The sequence below is a fragment of the Telmatherina bonti genome, assembly GCF_933228915.1.
Source record: "Telmatherina bonti genome assembly, chromosome: 10".
Classification (NCBI taxonomy): Eukaryota; Metazoa; Chordata; class Actinopteri; order Atheriniformes; family Telmatherinidae; genus Telmatherina; species Telmatherina bonti.
Window position 1 is genome coordinate 3,850,452 of NC_136628.1, and position 23,888 is coordinate 3,874,339.

The following is a 23,888-nucleotide window of genomic DNA, read 5'->3' on the forward strand; positions in this document are numbered from 1 at the left end:
TGGTCTCCTGGAGGTCTACTGGTGGTCTCCTGGAGGTCTCCTCGTGGTCTCCTGGAGGTCTACTGGTGGTCTACTGGTGGTCTCCTGGTGGTCTACTGGTGGTCTACTGGTGGTCTCTTGGAGGTCTACTGGAGGTCTACTAGTGGTCTACTGGTGGTCTCCTGGTGGTCTACTGGTGGTCTCCTGGTGGTCTCCTGGTGGTCTCCTGGAGGTCTCCTGGAGGTCTCCTGGTGGTCTCCTGGAGGTCTACTGGTGGTCTCCTGGTGGTCTCCTGGAGGTCTCCTGGTGGTCTCCTGGAGGTCTACTGGTGGTCTCCTGGTGGTCTCCTGGTGGTCTCCTGGAGGTCTACTGGAGGTCTACTAGTGGTCTACTGGTGGTCTACTGGTGGTCTCCTGGAGGTCTACTGGTGGTCTCCTGGAGGTCTACTAGTGGTCTCCTGGTGGTCTCCTGGTGGTCTACTGGTGGTCTCCTGGTGGTCTACTGGTGGTCTCTTGGAGGTCTACTGGTGGTCTCCTGGTGGTCTACTGGTGGTCTCCTGGAGGTCTACTAGTGGTCTACTGGTGGTCTCCTGGAGGTCTACTGGTGGTCTACTGGTGGTCTCCTGGTGGTCTACTGGTGGTCTCCTGGTGGTCTACTGGTGGTCTCTTGGAGGTCTACTGGTGGTCTCCTGGTGGTCTCCTGGAGGTCTCCTGGAGGTCTACTGGTGGTCTACTGGTTGTCTCCTGGAGGTCTCCTGGTGGTCTCCTGGAGGTCTACTAGTGGTCTACTGACGGTCTCCTGGAGGTCTACTGGTGGTCTCCTGGTAGGTTTCTCCTGGTGGTCTCCTGGTAGTCTACTGGAGGTCTCCTGGTGGTCTACTGGTGGTCTCCTGGAGGTCTACTGGTGGTCTCCTGGTGGTCTCCTGGAGATCTACTGGAGGTCTCCCGGAGGTCTACTGGTGGATCTCCTGGAGGTCTACTGGAGGTCTCCTAAAGGTCTCCAGGTGGTCTCCTGGAGGTCTACTGGTGGTCTTCTGGTAGGTTTCTGCTGGTGGTCTCTTGGTGGTCTACTGGAGGTCTCCCGGAGGTCTACTGGTGGTCTCCTGGTGGATCTCCTGGAGGTCTACTGGAGGTCTCCTAAAGGTCTCCAGATGGTGTCCTGGAGGTCTCCTGGTGGATCTCCTGGTGGTGTCCTGGAGGTCTCCTGGTGGATCTCCTGGTGGTGTCCTGGTGGTCTCCTGGTGGATTCCAGGTGGTGTCCTGGTGGTCTCCTGGTGGTCTCCTGGTGGACTCCAGGTGGTGTCCTGGAAGTCTACTTGTGGTCTCCTGGTGGATCTCATGGTGGTGTCCTGGTGGTCTCCTGGTGGTCTCCTGGTGGTCTCCAGGTGGTGTCCTGGAAGTCTACTTGTGGTCTCCTGGTGGATCTCATGGTGGTGTCCTGGTTGTATCCTGGAGGTCTACAGGAGGCCAGCTGTGCCATCTGCATGGAGGAACTGATCCTGCTTAACTGGAGTCTCTGTGTGTCCTCAGACCCCACCACCATGGTGGAGCTGTGGAAGGAGTCACCCCAGGGCTTGGTCAAAGAGGGGGATACTGTGGAGCTACGTTGCCAGGGCGATGGCAATCCCCCACCGCCATTCATTTTCAACAGAGTAAGTAAGAATGGAAAGCCCCCCCCCCCAGTCCCACGCAGAGAATGGCCGACACACACACACACACACACACACACGTGGAGAATGTTTTTGATATGCAGAGCTCTCAGGGCCCCATGAAGACATGAGTGTGCAGGGTCTATGTAGACTCTGATCCTGCACATCCAGACTGGGGACCAGAGGCCGCTCTGACAGGCTCATGGAAAGGACTCGTTCTCATGTCACACACACACACACACACACACACACACACACACACACACACACACACACACACACACACACTCATTGTGTGTGTAGAAAGGAAAACTCAGCTGGCTGCAGTCTGGACTTTCCTGATAGGACCGCCTCAGACGTCTGGGTTCTCAGAGGCTTGAGGGATTTCAGGGTTGCCATGACAACGCAGAGAGGACCAGCACATTTAGAGACAATGTTGGTTCCGTACGTAATAATCTTGATGGGGACGTTACTTCTTTCTCCCCCAGCGACTCTGTCATGTCACATCTGTGTGTTTTTAACCCTTTCAGCGCTGTCTCTGTAGTTCTGCAACACCAGAAGGACAAAGTCCAACTCTCAGCTGGTTTCCAAACCTGTAAAAGCTTAAAGGACGCCTCCTTATTTGTGACAAAATGCTTCTAGATTAAGGTCCAACTGTGCTCTTGCTGCAGGACTTGGATGTGGACCTGGAGAGCAGGGGCGACGTGTTGATCCTGTCTCCAGTGACCCGTAGAGACAGCGGCCTCTACCAGTGTCGTCCTCTAGACGGCGACGGCCACAGCGAAGTCAGAGGAGATGTGCAGCTCACAGTGCATTGTAAGCAACCGCACACACGTACACACTGAACGTCAGTCTCTCAGGACCCTCATTCACCTTCACCTGCACCAACTACCAGGTCTGAGGATGCATTCACAACAGGACAGTCCACTAGACTCCATCCGGTTGGGGACTCGGTCCGGTTGGGGACTCGATCCGGTTGGGGACTCGGTCCGGTTGGGGACTCGGTCCGGTTGGGGACTCGATCCGGTTGGGGACTCGGTCCGGTTGGGGACTCGATCCGGTTGGGGACTCGGTCCGGTTGGGGACTCGATCCGGTTGGGGACTCGATCCGGTTGGGGACTCGGTCCGGTTGGGGACTCCGTCCGGTTGGGGACTCGATCCGGTTGGGGACTCGATCCGGTTGGGGACTCCGTCCGGTTGGGGACTCGGTCCGGTTGGGGACTCGGTCCGGTTGGGGACTCGGTCCGGTTGGGGACTCGATCCGGTTGGGGACTCGGTCCGGTTGGGGACTCGATCCGGTTGGGGACTCGATCCGGTTGGGGACTCCGTCCGGTTGGGGACTCCGTCCGGTTGGGGACTCCGTCCGGTTGGGGACTCGATCCGGTTGGGGACTCGATCCGGTTGGGGACTCGGTCCGGTTGGGGACTCGATCCGGTTGGGGACTCCGTCCGGTTGGGGACTCGATCCGGTTGGGGACTCGATCCGGTTGGGGACTCCGTCCGGTTGGGGACTCCGTCCGGTTGGGGACTCCGTCCGGTTGGGGACTCCGTCCGGTTGGGGACTCGGTCCGGTTGGGGACTCGGTCCGGTTGTAGGGGGGTGTATACATGGTGACCGAGACCGTGTTCACGCTGCCCTTTGGTGAAACCAGCCAAACCATTAGAATAATATCTCCCCATTCCCACCAGAGGTGGCGCTGCACTAGTATTTAGCAGAAGAGAGGACAAGACCGGCGTGAAGAAGAAAACTATGGCTGTTTTGGGTTTTTATTATGTCTTATGCAAGTATCCTGCAGAAATCCACTGCAACAATGGACGCAGTATGAACACCAGACGAGGCAGAGGACCCTTAACGCCATCGCTATGGATTTACCCACAATGCAACGCTACACCACATGCAGGAAGGGACTTGGTTGGTACTCTGCTTCCTGTATTTGGTCCGCTTGAAACGGGCCGAGACCTGCATTTGTAGGCGGACCGAGTCCAATGATCCGAGTCAGAATTTGTCTGGTGCGTTCACATTTCCCCAAACGAGGCGGCTTTCCGAGCAAACGGACTGGGATCAGAACGTCTGATGTGGGCGTGTCCCGACCTCTCTGCTGAGGACGTTTAGTTTGTAAAGCTGCAGCAAATTTGGCGCTATGCTTCAGGATGTGGTCCATCAGGGTCTGCCAGTCTCGTTTCTCTCCAAGACCTCCAGACCACATCAGATAACCTGCGTGCTGCTGTCTCCTCTGTCTGGCTTTGTTGGTGCTTCAGACTTGGACACAGCGGTTGTGGTGCCTAAAGACTCGGAGGTCATGCTGAAAGGAGAAGATCTGACGGCGACCTGCAATGCCCTGTCCTCCCTGCAGACGTCCACCGTCTGGTACAAGGTATGTGTCCCTACAGACAGAATCCCAGGGTTAGAACCAGGTTAGAACCAGGTTAGAACCCCATCCCCGTCCTCGCGGCCTCCTGGAAGGAGCAGGAGGACCGGACATAGATGGATGATGTGTAGAGTCGGTTAGAGCTGAATCTTGCTGCTGGTGGAAGACAGGAGAACGTTCCACCAGCATGTCTAGAACGTTCTCCCTGTCAGGCGGCGTTCTGACTCGCTCTGTCCGCCTGCAGGACGGCCGGCAGGTGGGTCACGGCAACACGCTGCACCTGCAGGACGCCACCTATCAGACCAGCGGCGAGTACGTCTGCCAGGTGACCGTCCCCTCCCTGCCCGCCTTGCACACCTTCAGCTCCGTTCACATCATCGTCCAAGGTCAGTCTGCACCTCCTCATACACCTCCTCATACACCTCCCCATGCACCTCCTCATACACCTCCCCATGCACCTCCTCATGCACCTCCTCATGCTCCTTCTCATGCACCTCCTCATGCACCTCCTCATGCACCTCCTTATGCTCCTCCTCATGCACCTCCCCATGCACCTCCCCATACACCTCCTCATACACCTCCCCATGCACCTCCTCATACACCTCCCCATGCACCTCCTCATACACCTCCTCATACACCTCCCCATGCACCTCCTCATACACCTCCCCATGCACCTCCTCATACACCTCCCCATGCACCTCCTCATACACCTCCCCATGCACCTCCTCATGCACCTCCTCATGCTCCTTCTCATGCACCTCCTTATGCTCCTCCTCATGCACCTCCTCATGCACCTCCTCATGCACCTCCTTATGCTCCTCCTCATGCACCTCCCCATGCACCTCCCCATACACCTCCCCATGCACCTCCTCATACACCTCCCCATGCACCTCCTCATGCACCTCCTCATGCTCCTTCTCATGCACCTCCTTATGCTCCTCCTCATGCACCTCCTCATGCACCTCCTTATGCTCCTCCTCATGCACCTCCTCATACACCTCCCCATGCACCTCCTCATGCACCTCCTTATGCTCCTCCTCATGCACCTCCCCATGCACCTCCTCATGCTCCTTCTCATGCACCTCCCCATGCACCTCCTCATGCTACTTCTCATGCACCCCCCCATGCACCTCCTCATGCACCTCCTCATGCACTTCCTCATGCTCCTCCCCATGCACCTCCTCATTTTCCTTCTCATGCTCCTCCTCATGCTCCTCCTCATGCTTCTCCTCATGCACCTCCTCATGTTCCTCCTCATACACCTCCTTATGCTCCTCCTCATGCACCTCCTCATGCTCCTCCTCATGCACCTCCTTATGCTCCTCATCCTACACCTCTTCATGCTCCTCCTCATGCACCTTCTCATGCACCTCCTCATGCACCTCCTCATGCTCCTCCTCCTACACCTCTTCATGCTCCTCCTCATGCACCTTCTCATGCACCTCCTCATGCACCTCCTCATGCTCCTCCTCATGCACCTCCCCATGCTCCTCCTTATGCACCTCCTCATGCACTTTCACATGCACCTCTTCATGTTCCTCCTTATACACCTCCTTATGCTTCTCCTCATGCACCTTCTCATGTTCTTCCTCATACTCCTCCTCATGCACCTCCTCATGCACCTTCTCATGTTCCTCCTCATACTCCTCCTCATGCACCTCCTCATGCTCCTCCTCATGCACCTCCTTAAGCTCCTCCATATACTCCTCTTTATGCTCCTCCTAATGATCCTTCTCATGCTCTTCCTCGTGCACCTCCTAATGCTCCTCCTCATACACCTCCTTATGCTCCTCCTCATGCTCCTCCTCATTCACTTCCTCATGCACTTTCACACGCTCCTCCACCTGCACCTCCACATGCAGCTCCTCATGCACCTCCACATCCACCTCCTCATGCAGCTCCTCACACAGCTCCTCATGCACTCTCCCTCTGTAAAGGAAAATTAACACCATACAGGAAGGAGGTTCTGGCTCGGTCTGATAACCCTGTCTTGTCCAGGTGCTCCCCAGATGGTGGGTGTGGAGCAGGAGGTGCAGCTGGAGGAGGCGACAGGTCGGACGGTGAACCTGAGCTGCGAGGCTCTGGGACACCCGCTGCCCAGCATCTCCTGGAGCATCATCGGCAGTCAGGTACGGGTCTCCAGGTGAACCGGGTCTCCGGCAGAACCGGGTCTCCGGCAGAACCGGGTCTCCAGGTGAACCGGGTCTCCGGCAGAACCGGGTCTCCAGCAGAACCGGGTCTCCGGCAGAACCGGGTCTTCAGGTGAACCGGGTCTCCGGCAGAACCGGGTCTCCAGCAGAACCGGGTCTCCGGCAGAACCGGGTCTCCAGGTGAACCGGGTCTCCGGCAGAACCGGGTCTCCAGCAGAACCGGGTCTCCGGCAGAACCGGGTCTCCAGGTGAACCGGGTCTCCGGCAGAACCGGGTCTCCGGCAGAACCGGGTCTCCGGCAGAACCGGGTCTCCAGGTGAACCGGGTCTCCGGCAGAACCGGGTCTCCAGGTGAACCGGGTCTCCGGCAGAACCGGGTCTCCGGCAGAACCGGGTCTCCAGGTGAACCGGGTCTCCGGCAGAACCGGGTCTCCGGCAGAACCGGGTCTCCAGGTGAACCGGGTCTCCGGCAGAACCGGGTCTCCAGCAGAACCGGGTCTCCAGCAGAACCGGGTCTCCAGGTGAACCGGGTCTCCGGCAGAACCGGGTCTCCAGCAGAACCGGGTCTCCGGCAGAACCGGGTCTCCAGGTGAACCGGGTCTCCGGCAGAACCGGGTCTCCGGCAGAACCGGGTCTCCAGGTGAACCGGGTCTCCAGCAGAACCGGGTCTCCGGCAGAACCGGGTCTCCAGCAGAACCGGGTCTCCAGGTGAACCGGGTCTCCAGCAGAACCGGGTCTCCGGCAGAACCGGGTCTCCGGCAGAACCAGGTCTTGCGTGATGGGAGCCAACAGGAAAACACATGAAGTCTCCTGGAAGCTGGTGGACAAGTGGATCTGATCTCATGAGACCAGAACACCTGCTTCTCCATGGTGAAGCACGGTGGTGGCGCTGTCATGCTCTGGGTTACGTTCCCTAGACTGGACCCTGGTCTAGACCTGGTCTAGACTTGGGGCGTTGGTCCAGGTGGAAGGAATGATTAGACCAGTTTGTGGGGTTGGCAAAGGGCTGTGCACAAGAACAAGAACTCAGCGTTTTATTAACCTTGCAGCACAAGAGTAAGCACATCGGTTAAGGCACTTTTCAGTTTCCAGCTCTTACTGTAACGCGGATAGGTTGCTTACTCTTGTGCTGCAAGATTAATAAAACGCTGAGTTAATCATTGGGCAGAGAGGTTGTGTGTTCATTATTTGCCGACTTCCTACGATCCTGCAAAATAAATAAAAGTGTTTCATTACAGATTCATACAACTTTAGGTGTTTGTGTCTCCTCAGAGCTGGCAGGAAGTGGTGAGCAAAGTCAGCGATCACATGACTCGCAGCGTGGTGTCGGTCAGCGTCACCTCGGACATCAGCGCTCTGTGCAACGCCTCCAACGACATGGGCACCGACGTCAAGGCCTTCAGCATCAAAGCCAGTAAGAACATCCTGTTCAGTCCGACTTCAGTCGGGAAGTTTAGAAAGTTCTGGTAGTTTCTTTCCTCTGTCGGCCAGTTTCAGTCCAGTCTGCCGGTTTTCTACTGGACCTGAGGTTAACTGGGGAAGATGGGTTGAAATGGAGAGATATGACAAGTCCTCTCGGTTCCCTCGCAGCCGGAACGGATCTTTAAACCCAAATAACTCCCAACATGTCAGGAGTTCTGAGCCGTTACCACCATACCTGGATCCAGGTCTGCAGCTGGATACCTGCATGAGAAACAGCTGGAGTCCGCCAGAACCGGTGGGGTCTCACAGAACTGGACCCTGTTGTTAAATTACATCAGAAGAAATTCATTCAGTAATAAATTAATAATAATAATAATAATAATAATAATAACTATAATAATTATTATTAATATTATTATAATTATAATAATAATAATAGAGATAAATTCTTTATTATATATATTATATAAACCACGACACCAGCCTGCCGGAAGAGACTTTATTTTCCAGAAATATTTCTGTATTTACGTCAAATGTGATCAAATATGTAGAAACATAACGGCATCATAGAGGTCGCATTAACCGGGTCCTCCTCATCCGGCGAGAAGACAGGTCCAACCTGGTTCTGGTTCCAGCGAAGAACTGCAAATAAAACCAAGTTAAAGAAATGTCCAGCTGGGTCGGGACCGGTCCCGACCCGCCTCGGCCCGCTGATGAGACGGGTCCGGACCGGTCCCGACCCGCCTCGGCCCGCTGATGAGACGGGTCCGGACCGGTCCCGACCCGCCTCGGCCCGCTGATGAGACGGGTCCGGACCGGTCCCGACCCGCCTCGGCCCGCTGATGAGACAACTCGTTAAAGCAAGCGGAACATCTCAGTAGAAGAACCGAAAAACTGAAACCCAGCATCGGTTTCTCCCTTCAACCGGTTCTGGATCCAGGCGGTTTCTCCCTCCAACCAGTTCTGGATCCAGGCGGTTTCTCCCTCCAACCGGTTCTGGGTCCAGGCAGTTCTGGGTCCAGGCGGTTCTGGGTCCAGATCAGAACTCCTGAGCGGCTGCAGTGTGTGTTGTGGGGAATGGTGGACGTAACGGGCTCTAAGTGTTCTTCTACTTGTCCGCAGTTCCCAGGGTCACGGCAGGCACGTCCATCTATCCTGGTAAGACTCCAGACCTTCAGTCCGTCTCAGATCAGACTGTCTTCTGTCTCCATGTTCATGCTTCTCTCTCAGTGTGGGACGAGGAAGGCGTAGCGGTTGGAGGAGCGTCTGCATTATGCAGGAGCAGCTCTGGTTGGCTGGCGGATCTTTGGGATGGCCTGCAGGCGTATGAAATATTCTGTCTGATTTACAGTAGCAGCAGCCGTCACCATGATCCAGACATGCTACAGCTGGAAAACATTCTTTGTTTTTCTCAGAAATCTTAAAGCAAACAGAAAGAAGTTTCTTTTAACAGACTTTTCCAGACAGTCATCCCGTTTTATTTTACGTCCTGGACAGTTAATGACTCTGAGCAGGGAATAAACACACTCATAAAAAGACAGAAATATATCCTTCACTGTTTACTGAGTGGCTGCAGTCAGGATGACATCATCATCTACTGCTTTCTCCAGTCAGCATAATTAGAGAGAATCGAGGCCGTGTGATTGGAGGAAGTTGCTGTAACGAGGTTTAGGTCAGCTGTGGACGGACTCTGTCCCACTTCACACATCATTATTTGTTGTTTATTGGTCCAGTTTTCAGCATCAGTGCCATAAAAATGTATGAATATCAGGATATGCAGAGACAGCAGTCTGTCCGGACGGATAGAGACGGATAGAGACAGATAGAGATGGATAGAGGCGAATAGAGACAGATAGAGACGAATAGAGATGGATAGAGACAGATAGAGATAGATAGAGACAGATAGAAACGGATGGAGACAGATAGAAACGGATAGAGACAAATAGAGACAGAGACGGATAGAGACAGATAGAGATGGATAGAGACAGATAGAGACAAATAGAGACAGATAGAGACGGATAGAGACGAATAGAGACAGATAGAGATGGATAGAGACAGATAGAGATGGATAGAGACAGATAGAAACGGATAGAGACAGATAGAAATGGATAGAGACGATAGAGACGAATAGAGACAGATAGAGACGAATAGAGACAGATAGAAATGGATAGAGACAGATAGAGACGGATGAAGACGAATAGAGATGGATAGAGACAGATAGAGATGGATAGAGACAGATAGAGACAGATAGAAACGGATAGAGACAAATAGAGACAGATAGAGACGGATAGAGACGAATAGAGACAGATAGAGATGGATAGAGACAGATAGCGACGAATAGAGACAGATAGAAACAGATAGAGACAAATAGAGACAGATAGAGATGGATAGAGACGGATAGAGACAGATAGAGACAAATAGAAACAGAAAGAGACAGATAGAGACGGATAGAGATGGATAGAGACAGATAGAGATGGATAGAGACGAATAGAGACGGATAGAGATAGATAGAGACAAATAGAGACAGATAGAAACGGATAGAGACAGATAGAGACGGATAGAGATGAATAGAGACAGATAGAAACGGATAGAGACAAATAGAGACAGATAGAGACGAATAGAGACAGATAGAGACGGATAGAGATGGATAGAGACAGATAGAGATGGATAGAGACAAATAGAGACGGATAGAGACAGATAGAGACAAATAGAGACAGATAGAAATGGATAGAGACAAATAGAGACGAATAGAGATGGATAGAGACAAATAGAGACGAATAGAGACAGATAGAGATGGATAGAGACAGATAGAGACGAATAGAGACAGATAGAAATGATAGAGACAAATAGAGACAGATAGAGACAGATAGAGACGAATAGAGATAGATAGAGACGAATAGAGACAGATAGAGATGGATAGAGACAGATAGAGACAGATAGAAACGGATAGAGACAAATAGAGACAGATAGAAACAGATAGAGACAGATAGAGATGGATAAAGACAGATAGAGATGGATAGAGACGAATAGAGATGGATAGAGACAGATAGAGACAGATAGACAGATAGAGACAAATAGAGACAGATAGAAACGGATAGAGACAGATAGAGATGGATAGAGACAGATAGAGGCAGATAGAGACGGATAGAGACGAATAGAGTCAGATAGAAACGGATAGAGACAGATAGAGACGAATAGAGACAGATAGAAACAGATAGAGACGAATAGAGATGGATAGAAACGGATAGAGACAGATAGAGACGAATAGAGATGGATAGAGACAGATAGAGATGGATAGAGATAGATAGAGACAGATAGAGATGGATAGAGACAGATAGAGACGGATAGAGATGAATAGAGACAGATAGAAACGGATAGAGACAAATAGAGACAGATAGAAACGGATAGACAGATAGAGACGGATAGAGACGAATAGAGATGGATAGAGACAGATAGAGACAGATAGAGACGGATAGAGACGAATAGACAGATAGAAACGGATAGAGACAAATAGAGACAAATAGAGACGGATAGAGACGAATAGACAGATAGAAACGGATAGAGACAAATAGAGACGGATAGAGACAAATAGAGACAGATAGAAATGGATAGAGACAAATAGAGACAGATAGAGACGAATAGAGATGGATAGAGACGAATAGAGACAGATAGAAACGGATAGAGACAAATAGAGACAGATAGAAACAGATAGAGACAGATAGAGACAAATAGAGACAGATAGAGATGGATAGAGACGAATAGAGATGGATAGAGATGGATAGAGACAGATAGACACAGATAGAGACAAATAGAGACAGATAGAGATGGATAGAGACAGATAGAGACGGATAGAGACGAATAGAGTCAGATAGAAACGGATAGAGACAAATAGAGACGAATAGAGACAGATAGAAACAGATAGAGACGAATAGAGATGGATAGAAACGGATAGAGACGAACAGAGATGGATAGAGACAGATAGAGATGGATAGAGACGGATAGAGACGAATAGAGACGAATAGAGTCAGATAGAGATGGATAGAGACAGATAGAGACGAATAGAGACAGATAGAAACAGATAGAGACGAATAGAGATGGATAGAAACGGATAGAGATGGATAGAGACAGATAGAGATGGATAGAGACGAATAGAGACAGATAGAGACTAATAGAGACAGATAGAAATGGATAGAGACAAATAGAGACAGATAGAGACGGATAGAGACAGATAGAGACAAATAGAGACAGATAGAGACGAATAGAGACAGAGATGGATAGAGACAGATAGAGACGAAAAGAGACAGATAGAAACAGATAGAGACGAAAAGAGACAGATAGAAACAGATAGAGACAAACAGAGACAGATAGAGATGGATAGAGACAGATAGAGACAGATAGAAACAGATAGAGACGAATAGAGATGGATAGAAATGGATAGAGACGGATAGAGACAGATAGAGATGGATAGAGACAGATAGAGACGAATAGAGTCAGATAGAAACGGATAGAGACAAATAGAGACGAATAGGGACAGATAGAAACAGATAGAGACGAATAGAGATGGATAGAAACGAATAGAGATGGATAGAGACGGATAGAGATAGATAGAGACAAATAGAGACAGATAGAGATGGATAGAAACAGATAGAGACGAATAGAGATGGATAGAAACGGATAGAGATGGATAGAGACAGATAGAGATGGATAGAGACGAATAGAGACGGATAGAGATAGATAGAGACAAATAGAGACAGATAGAGATGGATAGAGACAGATAGAGACAGATAGAGATGGATAGAGACAGATAGAGACGGATAGAGATGAATAGAGACAGATAGAAACGGATAGAGACAAATAGAGACAGATAGAAACGGATAGAGACAGATAGAGACGGATAGAGACGAATAGAGATGGATAGAGACAGATAGAGACGGATATAGACGAATAGACAGATAGAAACGGATAGAGATGGATAGAGACAGATAGAGATGGATAGAGACGAATAGAGACGGATAGAGATAGATAGAGACAGATAGAGACAAATAGAGACAGATAGAAACGGATAGAGACAGATAGAGATGGATAGAGACAGATAGAGATGGATAGAGACAGATAGAGACAGATAGAGACGGATAGAGATGAATAGAGACAGATAGAAACGGATAGAGACAAATAGAGACAGATAGAAACGGATAGAGACAGATAGAGACGGATAGAGACGAATAGAGATGGATAGAGACAGATAGACAGATAGAGACGGATAGAGACGAATAGACAGATAGAAACGGATAGAGACAAATAGAGACGGATAGAGACGAATAGAGACAGATAGAAACGGATAGAGACAAATAGAGACAGATAGAGACGGATAGAGACAGATAGAGACAAATAGAGACAGATAGAAATGGATAGAGACAAATAGAGACAGATAGAGACGAATAGAGATGGATAGAGACGAATAGAGACAGATAGAGACAGATAGAGATGGATAGAGACAGATAGAGATGGATAGAGACAGATAGAGACAGATAGAAACGGATAGAGACAAATAGAGACAGATAGAGACAGATCGAAACAGATAGAGACAAATAGAGTCAGATAGAGATGGATAGAGACGAATAGAGATGGATAGAGATGGATAGAGACAGATAGAGACGAATAGAGACGGATAGAGTCAGATAGAAACGGATAGAGACAAATAAAGACAGATAGAGACGAATAGAGACAGATAGAAACAGATAGAGACGAATAGAGATGGATAGAAATGGATAGAAACGAATAGAGATGGATAGAGACAGATAGAGATGGATAGAGACAGATAGAGACGGATAGAGACGAATAGAGTCAGATAGAAACGGATAGAGACAAATAGAGACAGATAGAGACGAATAGAGACAGATAGAAACAGATAGAAACAGATAGAGACGAATAGAGATGGATAGAAACGGATAGAGATGGATAGAGACAGATAGAGATGGATAGAGACGAATAGAGACGGCTAGAGATAGATAGAGACAAATAGAGACAGATAGAGACAGATAGAGATGGATAGAGACAGATAGAGACAGATAGAGATGGATAGAGACAGATAGAGACAGATAGAGACGGATAGAGATGAATAGAGACAGATAGAAACGGATAGAGACAAATAGAGACAGATAGAAACGGATAGAGACAGATAGAGACGGATAGAGACGAATAGAGATGGATAGAGACAGATAGAGACAGATAGAGACGGATATAGACGAATAGACAGATAGAAACGGATAGAGATGGATAGAGACAGATAGAGATGGATAGAGACGAATAGAGACGGATAGAGATAGATAGAGACAAATAGAGACAGATAGAGACAGATAGAGACAGATAGAGACAGATAGAGATGGATAGAGACAGATAGAGACAGATAGAGACGGATAGAGATGAATAGAGACAGATAGAAACGGATAGAGACAAATAGAGACAGATAGAAACGGATAGAGACGGATAGAGACGAATAGAGATGGATAGAGACAGATAGAGACAGATAGAGACGGATATAGACGAATAGACAGATAGAAACGGATAGAGACAAATAGAGACAGATAGAGACGAATAGAGACAGATAGAAACGGATAGAGACAAACAGAGACAGATAGAGACGGATAGAGACGAATAGAGATGGATAGAAACGGATAGAGATGGATAGAGACAGATAGAGATGGATAGAGACGAATAGAGACAGATAGAGACTAATAGAGACAGATAGAAATGGATAGAGACAAATAGAGACAGATAGAGACGGATAGAGACAGATAGAAACGGATAGAGACAGATAGAGACGAATAGAGACAGAGATGGATAGAGACAGATAGAGACGAAAAGAGACAGATAGAAACAGATAGAGACGAAAAGAGACAGATAGAAACAGATAGAGACAAACAGAGACAGATAGAGATGGATAGAGACAGATAGAGACAGATAGAAACAGATAGAGACGAATAGAGATGGATAGAAATGGATAGAGACGAATAGAGACGGATAGAGACAGATAGAGATGGATAGAGACAGATAGAGACGAATAGAGTCAGATAGAAACGGATAGAGACAAATAGAGACGAATAGAGACAGATAGAAACAGATAGAGACGAATAGAGATGGATAGAAACGAATAGAGATGGATAGAGACAGATAGAGATGGATAGAGACGAATAGAGACGGATAGAGATAGATAGAGACAAATAGAGACAGATAGAGATGGATAGAAACAGATAGAGACGAATAGAGATGGATAGAAACGGATAGAGATGGATAGAGACAGATAGAGATGGATAGAGACGAATAGAGACGGATAGAGATAGATAGAGACAAATAGAGACAGATAGAGACAGATAGAGATGGATAGAGACAGATAGAGACAGATAGAGATGGATAGAGACAGATAGAGACAGATAGAGACGGATAGAGATGAATAGAGACAGATAGAAACGGATAGAGACAAATAGAGACAGATAGAAACGGATAGAGACAGATAGAGACGGATAGAGACGAATAGAGATGGATAGAGACAGATAGAGACGGATATAGACGAATAGACAGATAGAAATGGATAGAGATGGATAGAGACAGATAGAGATGGATAGAGACGAATAGAGACGGATAGAGATAGATAGAGACAGATAGAGACAAATAGAGACAGATAGAAACGGATAGAGACAGATAGAGATGGATAGAGATGGATAGAGACAGATAGAGACAGATAGAGACGGATAGAGATGAATAGAGACAGATAGAAACGGATAGAGACAAATAGAGACAGATAGAAACGGATAGAGACAGATAGAGACGGATAGAGACGAATAGAGATGGATAGAGACAGATAGACAGATAGAGACGGATAGAGACGAATAGACAGATAGAAACGGATAGAGACAAATAGAGACGGATAGAGACGAATAGAGACAGATAGAAACGGATAGAGACAAATAGAGACAGATAGAGACGGATAGAGACAGATAGAGACAAATAGAGACAGATAGAAATGGATAGAGACAAATAGAGACAGATAGAGACGAATAGAGATGGATAGAGACGAATAGAGACAGATAGAGACAGATAGAGATGGATAGAGACAGATAGAGACAGATAGAGATGGATAGAGACAGATAGAAACGGATAGAGACAAATAGAGACAGATAGAAACAGATAGAGACAAATAGAGTCAGATAGAGATGGATAGAGACGAATAGAGATGGATAGAGACAGATAGAGACGAATAGAGACGAATAGAGTCAGATAGAAACGGATAGAGACAAATAAAGACAGATAGAGACGAATAGAGACAGATAGAAACAGATAGAGACGAATAGAGATGGATAGAAATGGATAGAAACGAATAGAGATGGATAGAGACAGATAGAGATGGATAGAGACAGATAGAGACGGATAGAGACGAATAGAGTCAGATAGAAACGGATAGAGACAAATAGAGACAGATAGAGACGAATAGAGACAGATAGAAACAGATAGAAACAGATAGAGACGAATAGAGATGGATAGAAACGGATAGAGATGGATAGAGACAGATAGAGATGGATAGAGACGAATAGAGACGGCTAGAGATAGATAGAGACAAATAGAGACAGATAGAGATGGATAGAGACAGAGACAGATAGAGATGGATAGAGACAGATAGAGACAGATAGAGACGGATAGAGATGAATAGAGACAGATAGAAACGGATAGAGACAAATAGAGACAGATAGAAACGGATAGAGACAGATAGAGACGGATAGAGACGAATAGAGATGGATAGAGACAGATAGAGACAGATAGAGACGGATATAGACGAATAGACAGATAGAAACGGATAGAGATGGATAGAGACAGATAGAGATGGATAGAGACGAATAGAGACGGATAGAGATAGATAGAGACAAATAGAGACAGATAGAGACAGATAGAGACAGATAGAGATGGATAGAGACAGATAGAGACAGATAGAGACGGATAGAGATGAATAGAGACAGATAGAAACGGATAGAGACAAATAGAGACAGATAGAAACGGATAGAGACGGATAGAGACGAATAGAGATGGATAGAGACAGATAGAGACAGATAGAGACGGATATAGACGAATAGACAGATAGAAACGGATAGAGACAAATAGAGACAGATAGAGATGAATAGAGACAGATAGAAACGGATAGAGACAAACAGAGACAGATAGAGACGGATAGAGACAGATAGAGACAAATAGAGACAGATAGAAATGGATAGAGACAAATAGAGAGAGATAGAGACGGATAGAGACGAATAGAGATGGATAGAGACGAATAGAGACAGATAGAGACAGATAGAAACGGATAGAGACAGATAGAGACGAATAGAGACAGAGATGGATAGAGACAGATAGAGACAGATAGAAACGGATAGAGACAAATAGAGACAGATAGAGACGGGTAAAGACGGATAGAGACGATGGACATGCTAGTGTTGTTGCTCCTTCCTTCCGCCATGTCGTCCTCTGATGAATCTCTTCCTGCAACATGAAGTCATCATTCGTCTCATATGCATGTTCATCCTCTGTCATACGTGCACAGCCTGACGTGCACGGTCACCTGCAGCGTTCATGGTCTGATGTGCACAGATTAGCTTGTGCATGTCAGGTGTGCATGTGAGATAAGTGTGTGTGGGATACGTGCATGTGGGAGACGTGCATGTGAGAGACGTGCATGTGGGAGACGTGCATGTGAGAGATGTGCACGTGGGAGATGTGCATGTGAGATACGTGCACGTGAGAGACGTGCATGTGGGAGACGTGCATGTGAGAGACGTGCATGTGGGAGATGTGCACGTGGGAGACGTGCATGTGAGATACGTGCACGTGAGAGACGTGCATGTAGGAGACGTGTGTGTGGGAGATGTGCATGTGGGAGACGTGCATGTGAGATACGTGCACGTGAGAGACGTGCATGTGGGAGACGTGCACGTGAGAGACGTGCATGTGGGAGACGTGTGTGTGGGAGATGTGTATGTGAGATACGTGCACGTGAGAGACGTGCATGTGGGAGACGTGCACGTGAGAGACGTGCATGTGAGAGACGTGTGTGTGGGAGATGTGTGTGTGGGAGACGTGCATGTGAGATACGTGCACGTGAGAGACGTGCATGTGGGAGACGTGCACGTGAGAGACGTGCATGTGGGAGACGTGTGTGTGGGAGATGTGTACGTGAGATACGTTAACGTGAGAGACGTGCATGTGGGAGACGTGCATGTGAGAGACGTGCATGTGAGAGACGTGTGTGTGTGGGAGATGTGTGTGTGGGAGATGTGTATGTGAGATACGTGCACGTGAGAGACGTGCATGTGGGAGACGTGCACGTGAGAGACGTGCATGTGAGAGACGTGTGTGTGGGAGATGTGTGTGTGAGAGACGTGTGTGTGGGAGATGTGTGTGTGAGAGACGTGTGTGTGGGAGACGTGCATGTGAGAGACGTGTGTGTGGGAGATGTGCATGTGGGAGACGTGCATGTGGGAGACGTGCACGTCCAGGACCAGGCCTGACGCAGCAGGAAGCAGCTGGAGATGAAACTGGTTCCAGTTCGAAGTCTTTACTGGGTTGGTTCAGCGTTTCCGTCCTCTTTCCTGGAGACGCCGGAGAAACTTTCCTGAAGTCACCAAAGTTTTGTTAAGCAGCTGCTTCGTTGATGTATCAGTTTGAATCGTCTTCTGCCGTTAAAATCTCGTTTTTAGGATTCATTTTTAATCTTTTGCCATTTTTAATGTGCGGTTTTACGTTAGAAATAAAAAGTGTCATATTCCTCCGGAACGGGCGGTAAAATGAGTCTCCGGGTGGGAAATGACTTCTACAGAATAATGAAGCGAAATAACTCAGTTTATATGTAAAAACGTTTCAAATCTGTCATAAAAGACTATTTTGGTGTAAAGTTTTTATCTCTACTAGATGCAGCTCCGGTAATCTTAGTCAGTCCAGATATCTGCAGCCGGTTTCTGCTGTTTGGATTTAAGATGGAAACCTGCATCCTTTTCCGTCCTTTATGAGTTTAACTGGTGCTAATGTCAGGCAGGCTGCAGGCCGAGGTTCACCGGACGACACAGTCTGAAAATAATCACCATCTATGAGCCGGGTTGACCGAGATCCCAAAGTGCAGGCAGTAATCTGCTTCTGCCATTTAGAATTCTGCGTGTGGAGCTGAACCACGGTGTGGTGTGGTGGTACGCATGACTCCTCTCCACATCCACCCTGAGTTCCTCCAGCAGCTCCACAATGCTGGCGAAGCCATTGTTTCCTTCTGGTGACGATAACTGCAGCGCGTGCACTCAGACTGTCTGCACGGGCTGTAGAAATATGTTAAATATCGACACAGTTTCTATCAGCAGCATGGATCTCAGGTTTGATTGATCACATTGCAGCTGCTAAATGAACATAGTTACATTTTCTCCTCCCAACACGCAGGCGAGTTTATTCATACGGCAACAGGATAATTGCTTTACAGAAACAATAAAACGTGAACAAATAGCATGTGAATATTAAATACTCATAACTGCTTTGCAACCTTCAGCGCGCTGTTGGTAAATCAGGAGACACACGTTTTAGTACACACAAACCTTCAGTAGATCCGGGCCGTCCTGGCGGTAAATGTTACCGGACTCAGATGACAGAGTGGACGTCCTCCAGAGAAATGATCACATAGTTTCAGACTCTGGCAGGAGAAGATGTTAACAGCCTCCTTCTTTCTGAACGATGAAGGCGACGCTCTCAGGCGCTGAGCTACATAAATTACTTTTCTCTCACGCCTCCTCTGCAACTCCTCGATAAGAAAACTGCTGGAATTTCATGCTCAGCTAATTATTTCTAATGCAGAAGGAAGGAAATTAAAAACAGTGCAAAGCAAAGTGTAAGCCCTGCAGCGTCTCATCAAACTGGTTTCCAGACTGGACAAAACTCCTCCACTGACCTCAGCACTCCAAGCATCATGATGATGATGATGATGAAGATCTGTCTGTGTTTTCTGTCCAGTTTGATCTGGTCTATGTTGCATCTGCGCCTTTAAACAGATCACATTGCTAACGGTGTGTGTGTGTGTGTGTGTGTGTGTGTGTGTGTGTGTGTGCGTGCAGCTGAGGGCAGTGGGGTGATCATAGTGGTGATCATAGCGTGTCTGCTGCTGCTCGCCATTCTGGGCAGCGTCCTCTACTTCCTGCACAAGAAGGGGAAGATGCTGTGCGGACGTTCTGGCAAACAGGAGATGTGAGTAAAGTTTTTTCTCTCCTGACTGGTTTTGTCTCCGTCTCACTGACATTTTGCTGATATTTCAGCAGGATCATGGATCAGGTACAGACAGACGTTCAGGGTTCTGTCTTCCTTTAAACTCATCTCAGTTTATTTTCCTGTTGCTGCCCGGTGGTGGTCCTGGCCAGTAAGACCAGTAACATACAGGCTGTTCACAAAGTCTCTTTACAGTTTAGGAAATTTATTAAAAAAGGAAATGGATAGATAATTTCCTGGAAGTTATTACAGGAGGATGAGCAGATATTTAAATGTTCTTATACGCCTCTTTCCTCTCAGGTTCTTGGACGGGTTGTACTGGTGTCGGGACAAACTGAAGGAAGTTATGGTGGATGTCATCCATAATTATTCCCATAGTTTTGTAGACTGTGTGTGCCAGTTTTGTTATGATGAACCACAACATGCTGTGTTGCTCTTGTTTTTGAGGGTTTATGCAACAGAAGATCTTTCTTTAAAAGGACCCTGAAATGAACAAATGAAATGTTATTTAAAACTTTGATAGCCAACACATATGTCATCTAGTGTCTTTGAGACCTTATGGACATTTTTGCTGATAAATGTTAGCAAAAATTGATTAGATTTCTACCAGAAATCATATCATCTCCTCCTTCCACCTTCAGCACCAAAGAGAAGACCGCCAAAGATGAGATTGTTGTGGAGATGAAAACAGACACAAAAAATGAAGATACTGTCCTCTTGAAGGCCGTCAACGGAGACAAAAAGGGTCCCAATGACCAGGTAACTGATGTGGTGAGTGGATAATTCAAACTCAAAAACCTGAAGAGCCATCCGAGGCCCCTGAAGGCGACATTTATTACAATCCTGGAGATGCAGAACAGTTATAGTCCAGTTAGAGACCAGTTATGGTCCGATTACAGACCAGTTATCAACCACTTGTAGACCAGATGTTTACTCTAGTTACAGACCAGTTATACTCTAGTTACAGACCAGTTATACTCTAGTTACAGACCAGTTATAGTCCAGTTATGGACCAGTAAGAGTCCAGTTACAGAACAGTTATAGTACAGTTACAGACCAGTTATAGTTCAGTTAAAGACCACTTATAGTCAGGTTATAGACCAGTTATAGTCCAATTACAGAATAGATATAGTCCAGTTACAGACCAGTTATAACCCAATTACAGACCAGTTATAGTCCAGTTAAAGACCAGTTATAGTCCACTTCTAGACCAGTTATAGTCTAGTAGTAGACCAGTTATAGTCTAGTTATAGTCTACTTATAGACCAGTTATAGTCTAGTAGTAGACCAGTTATAGTCTAGTTATAGTCTACTTATAGACCAGTTATAGTCTAGTAGTAGACCAGTTATAGTCTAGTTATAGTCTACTTATAGACCAGTTATAGTCTAGTAGTAGACCAGTTATAGTCTAGTTATAGTCTACTTATAGACCAGTTATAGTTCAGTTACAGACCAGTTATAGATCACTTTTAGAGCAGTTACAGTCCAGTTATAGACCAGCTATAATCTAGTTATAGTCCAGTTACAGACCAGTTATAGTCCAGGTGTAGACCAGTTATAGTCCAGTTACAGACTAGTTATAGACCAGTTACAGTCCAGTTGTAGACCAGTTAAAGTCCATTATAGAACAGTTATTGTCCAGTTGAGGACCATTTATAGTCCAATTACAGAACAGTGATAGTCCAGTTATAGACCAGTTATAACCCAATTACAGACCAGTTATAGTCCAGTTAAAGACCAGTTACAGTCTACTTATAAACCAGTTATAATTCAGTTGTAGACCAATTATAGTCCAAATACAGACCAGTTATATTCCAGTTACATACCAGTTATAGTCCAGTTGTAGACCAGTTATAGTCCAGTTACAGGCCAGTTATAGTCCAGTTATAGACCAGCTATAGACCAGTTATAGTCTAGTTACAGCCCAGTTATAGTTTAGTTACAGACCACTTGTAGACCAGTTACAGTCTGGTTGTAGACCGGTTATAGTGTAATTATAGTCCAGTTACAGACCAGTTATAGTCCAGTTATAGACCAGTTACATTCCAGTTGTAGACTAGTTATAGTCCAGTTACAGAATAGTTATAGTCCAGATACAGACCAGTTATAACCCAATTACAGACCAGTTATAGTCTAGTTATAGTCCAGTTACAGAGCAGTTATAGTCCAGTTACAGTCCACTTATAGACCAGTTATAGTCTAGTTATAGTCCAGTTAAAGACCAGTGATAGTCCAGTTACAGTCCCGTTATACTACAGTTGTAGACCAGTTATAGTCCAGTTACAGAGCAGTTATAGTCCAGTTACAGAGCAGTTATAACCCAATTACAGACCAGTTATAGTCTAGTTATAGTCCAGTTACAGAGCAGTTATAGTCCAGTTACAGTCCACTTATAGACCAGTTATAGTCTAGTTATAGTCCAGTTAAAGACCAGTGATAGTCCAGTTACAGTCCCGTTATACTACAGTTGTAGACCAGTTATAGTCCAGTTACAGAGCAGTTATAGTCCAGTTACAGAGCAGTTATAGTCCACTTATAGACCAGTTATAGTCTAGTTATAGTCCAGTTACAGAGCAGTTATAGTCCAGTTACAGACCAGTTATAGTCCAGTTATAGTCCAGTTGTAGACCAGTTATAGTCTAGTTATAGTGCAGTTATAGACCAGTTATGTACTTCTACTGGAGCAGGTGTATTCTGTCTGCTTTTGGACGAGCAGATGTTTGGGATACATATGACAATGAAATGCGGTCTTCCTGCTGTGGTGGAACTGGTTCCAGTAGCTTCCATCCTAAACGTCGGTTTTCGGTGACGGGAAATCCAGACTAAACGTTTGATCAGCTGCATTTTTCACACGACTGTGAAAACAGCTGAAACCACGTGAACGCAAACTTCTGTAACATCGACCTGTCTGTGTCACGCTTCCAGTGTCGCCGTGACGCTTCCACATGCAAATGCCCTCACACAGAGATGAGCGGTATGGCAAGCCAAAGGGGTCATAATTTGCCACTCCAACGGCAGCTCTTATAATGGCTGCTGCTTAGATACTTCTGGGTGGTTTCAATCGAGTCCGTAGATTGCAATGCTAAAAGAGACCGTTCAAGCCTCACGGTGATCTCAGCATGAAGGTTGCTGGTTCGAGCCTAAGTTTGCTGGGTGTGTCCAAACTTCCGCATGCATCTGTTGTCATGGAGATGACCAAAGCTGACATCTTTCTCTCTCCTGCAGTGAAGCTCCCGACAGCGTAGCAGTGACGGCATACAGTGGACGGCAGGTCACATGACACCAGCAGGAGGCCGGAGACACTCCCCCTGACCTGCAGGATACCCCCACCCACCCCCCCACCCCCACCACCACCACCACATTACTATTATGCTTTGATCTCAGCAGTATTGTTTAGATTTACCCAGGAAAACACACATTAGTGTGTGTATTTTGTTTTGGATGAATGTTTGCTTCCGTGTTCAGTTTCCAGCCGTTGTTCCGTTTCTGACATCATCGCTCTTCTTTTTTATGAAAGTGTACATATTATATATATTTTGCTATTTAAGATATTTTGGCATTTCCTGGCAACGTCTGGCTCGAGTCCAGAGCAGATCTCAGACCTGACGTCCTGTCTGACAGTTGGTGAGAAGATATTTGTAGAAACTGATGTTTCAACTGAAGAAAGATCCTCTTCCTGCAGCATCGTGGATGTTTTGATCAGCAAACGTTGTTTTTCTCTCCGAAACGAGACACTGTGTTCTGCAAACTGCTGTCAGGCTGCTGTAAAGACCTCCCGACCTGAGGCTGAACTGGTCCAGGTTGCCTGGTTTTGGTTTTTCATACACTGAATCTGTTTCCTTTGTGCTGCCACTGAGAGCTGAAGAGCCTTCCAGACACTTTGCATGTTCAATGTTTGTTCTGTCCGCCGTTTCCAGGAGCGAAGTCAGACATGATGATCACTGTGATTTTCTTCCAGCGTTAGAGAGAACGATGATTTTGTGCCGAAGCGAAGCAGCAGCTCCGGACGTCCTGGACAAGCTGGCGTGTTACATCACGTTAAGATGTGAA

General features: G+C 47.0%; 1 protein-coding gene across 2 annotated transcripts in view; it reads left to right on the forward strand.

Moving 5' to 3' along the window:
• The window catches only part of mcama (melanoma cell adhesion molecule a), a 97,537-nt gene extending 74,371 nt beyond the window's left edge, over positions 1 to 23,166 (forward strand). Inside the window, exons 7-16 of one of the 2 annotated variants that reach the window (XM_079247782.1) lie at positions 1,509 to 1,630; positions 2,299 to 2,443; positions 3,885 to 4,000; positions 4,239 to 4,380; positions 5,993 to 6,123; positions 7,416 to 7,557; positions 8,688 to 8,723; positions 19,691 to 19,820; positions 20,480 to 20,597; positions 23,064 to 23,166. In XM_079247782.1, the coding sequence (XP_079103908.1) occupies positions 1,509 to 1,630; positions 2,299 to 2,443; positions 3,885 to 4,000; positions 4,239 to 4,380; positions 5,993 to 6,123; positions 7,416 to 7,557; positions 8,688 to 8,723; positions 19,691 to 19,820; positions 20,480 to 20,597; positions 23,064 to 23,066 (1,085 nt within the window). In that variant the 3' untranslated portion in view covers positions 23,067 to 23,166. Of the gene's footprint in view, positions 1 to 1,508; positions 1,631 to 2,298; positions 2,444 to 3,884; positions 4,001 to 4,238; positions 4,381 to 5,992; positions 6,124 to 7,415; positions 7,558 to 8,687; positions 8,724 to 19,690; positions 19,821 to 20,479; positions 20,610 to 23,063 lie in introns of both variants that reach the window. The other variant, XM_079247781.1, reaches the window with a different exon arrangement.
• Positions 23,167 to 23,888: the final 722 nt, after the last annotated feature.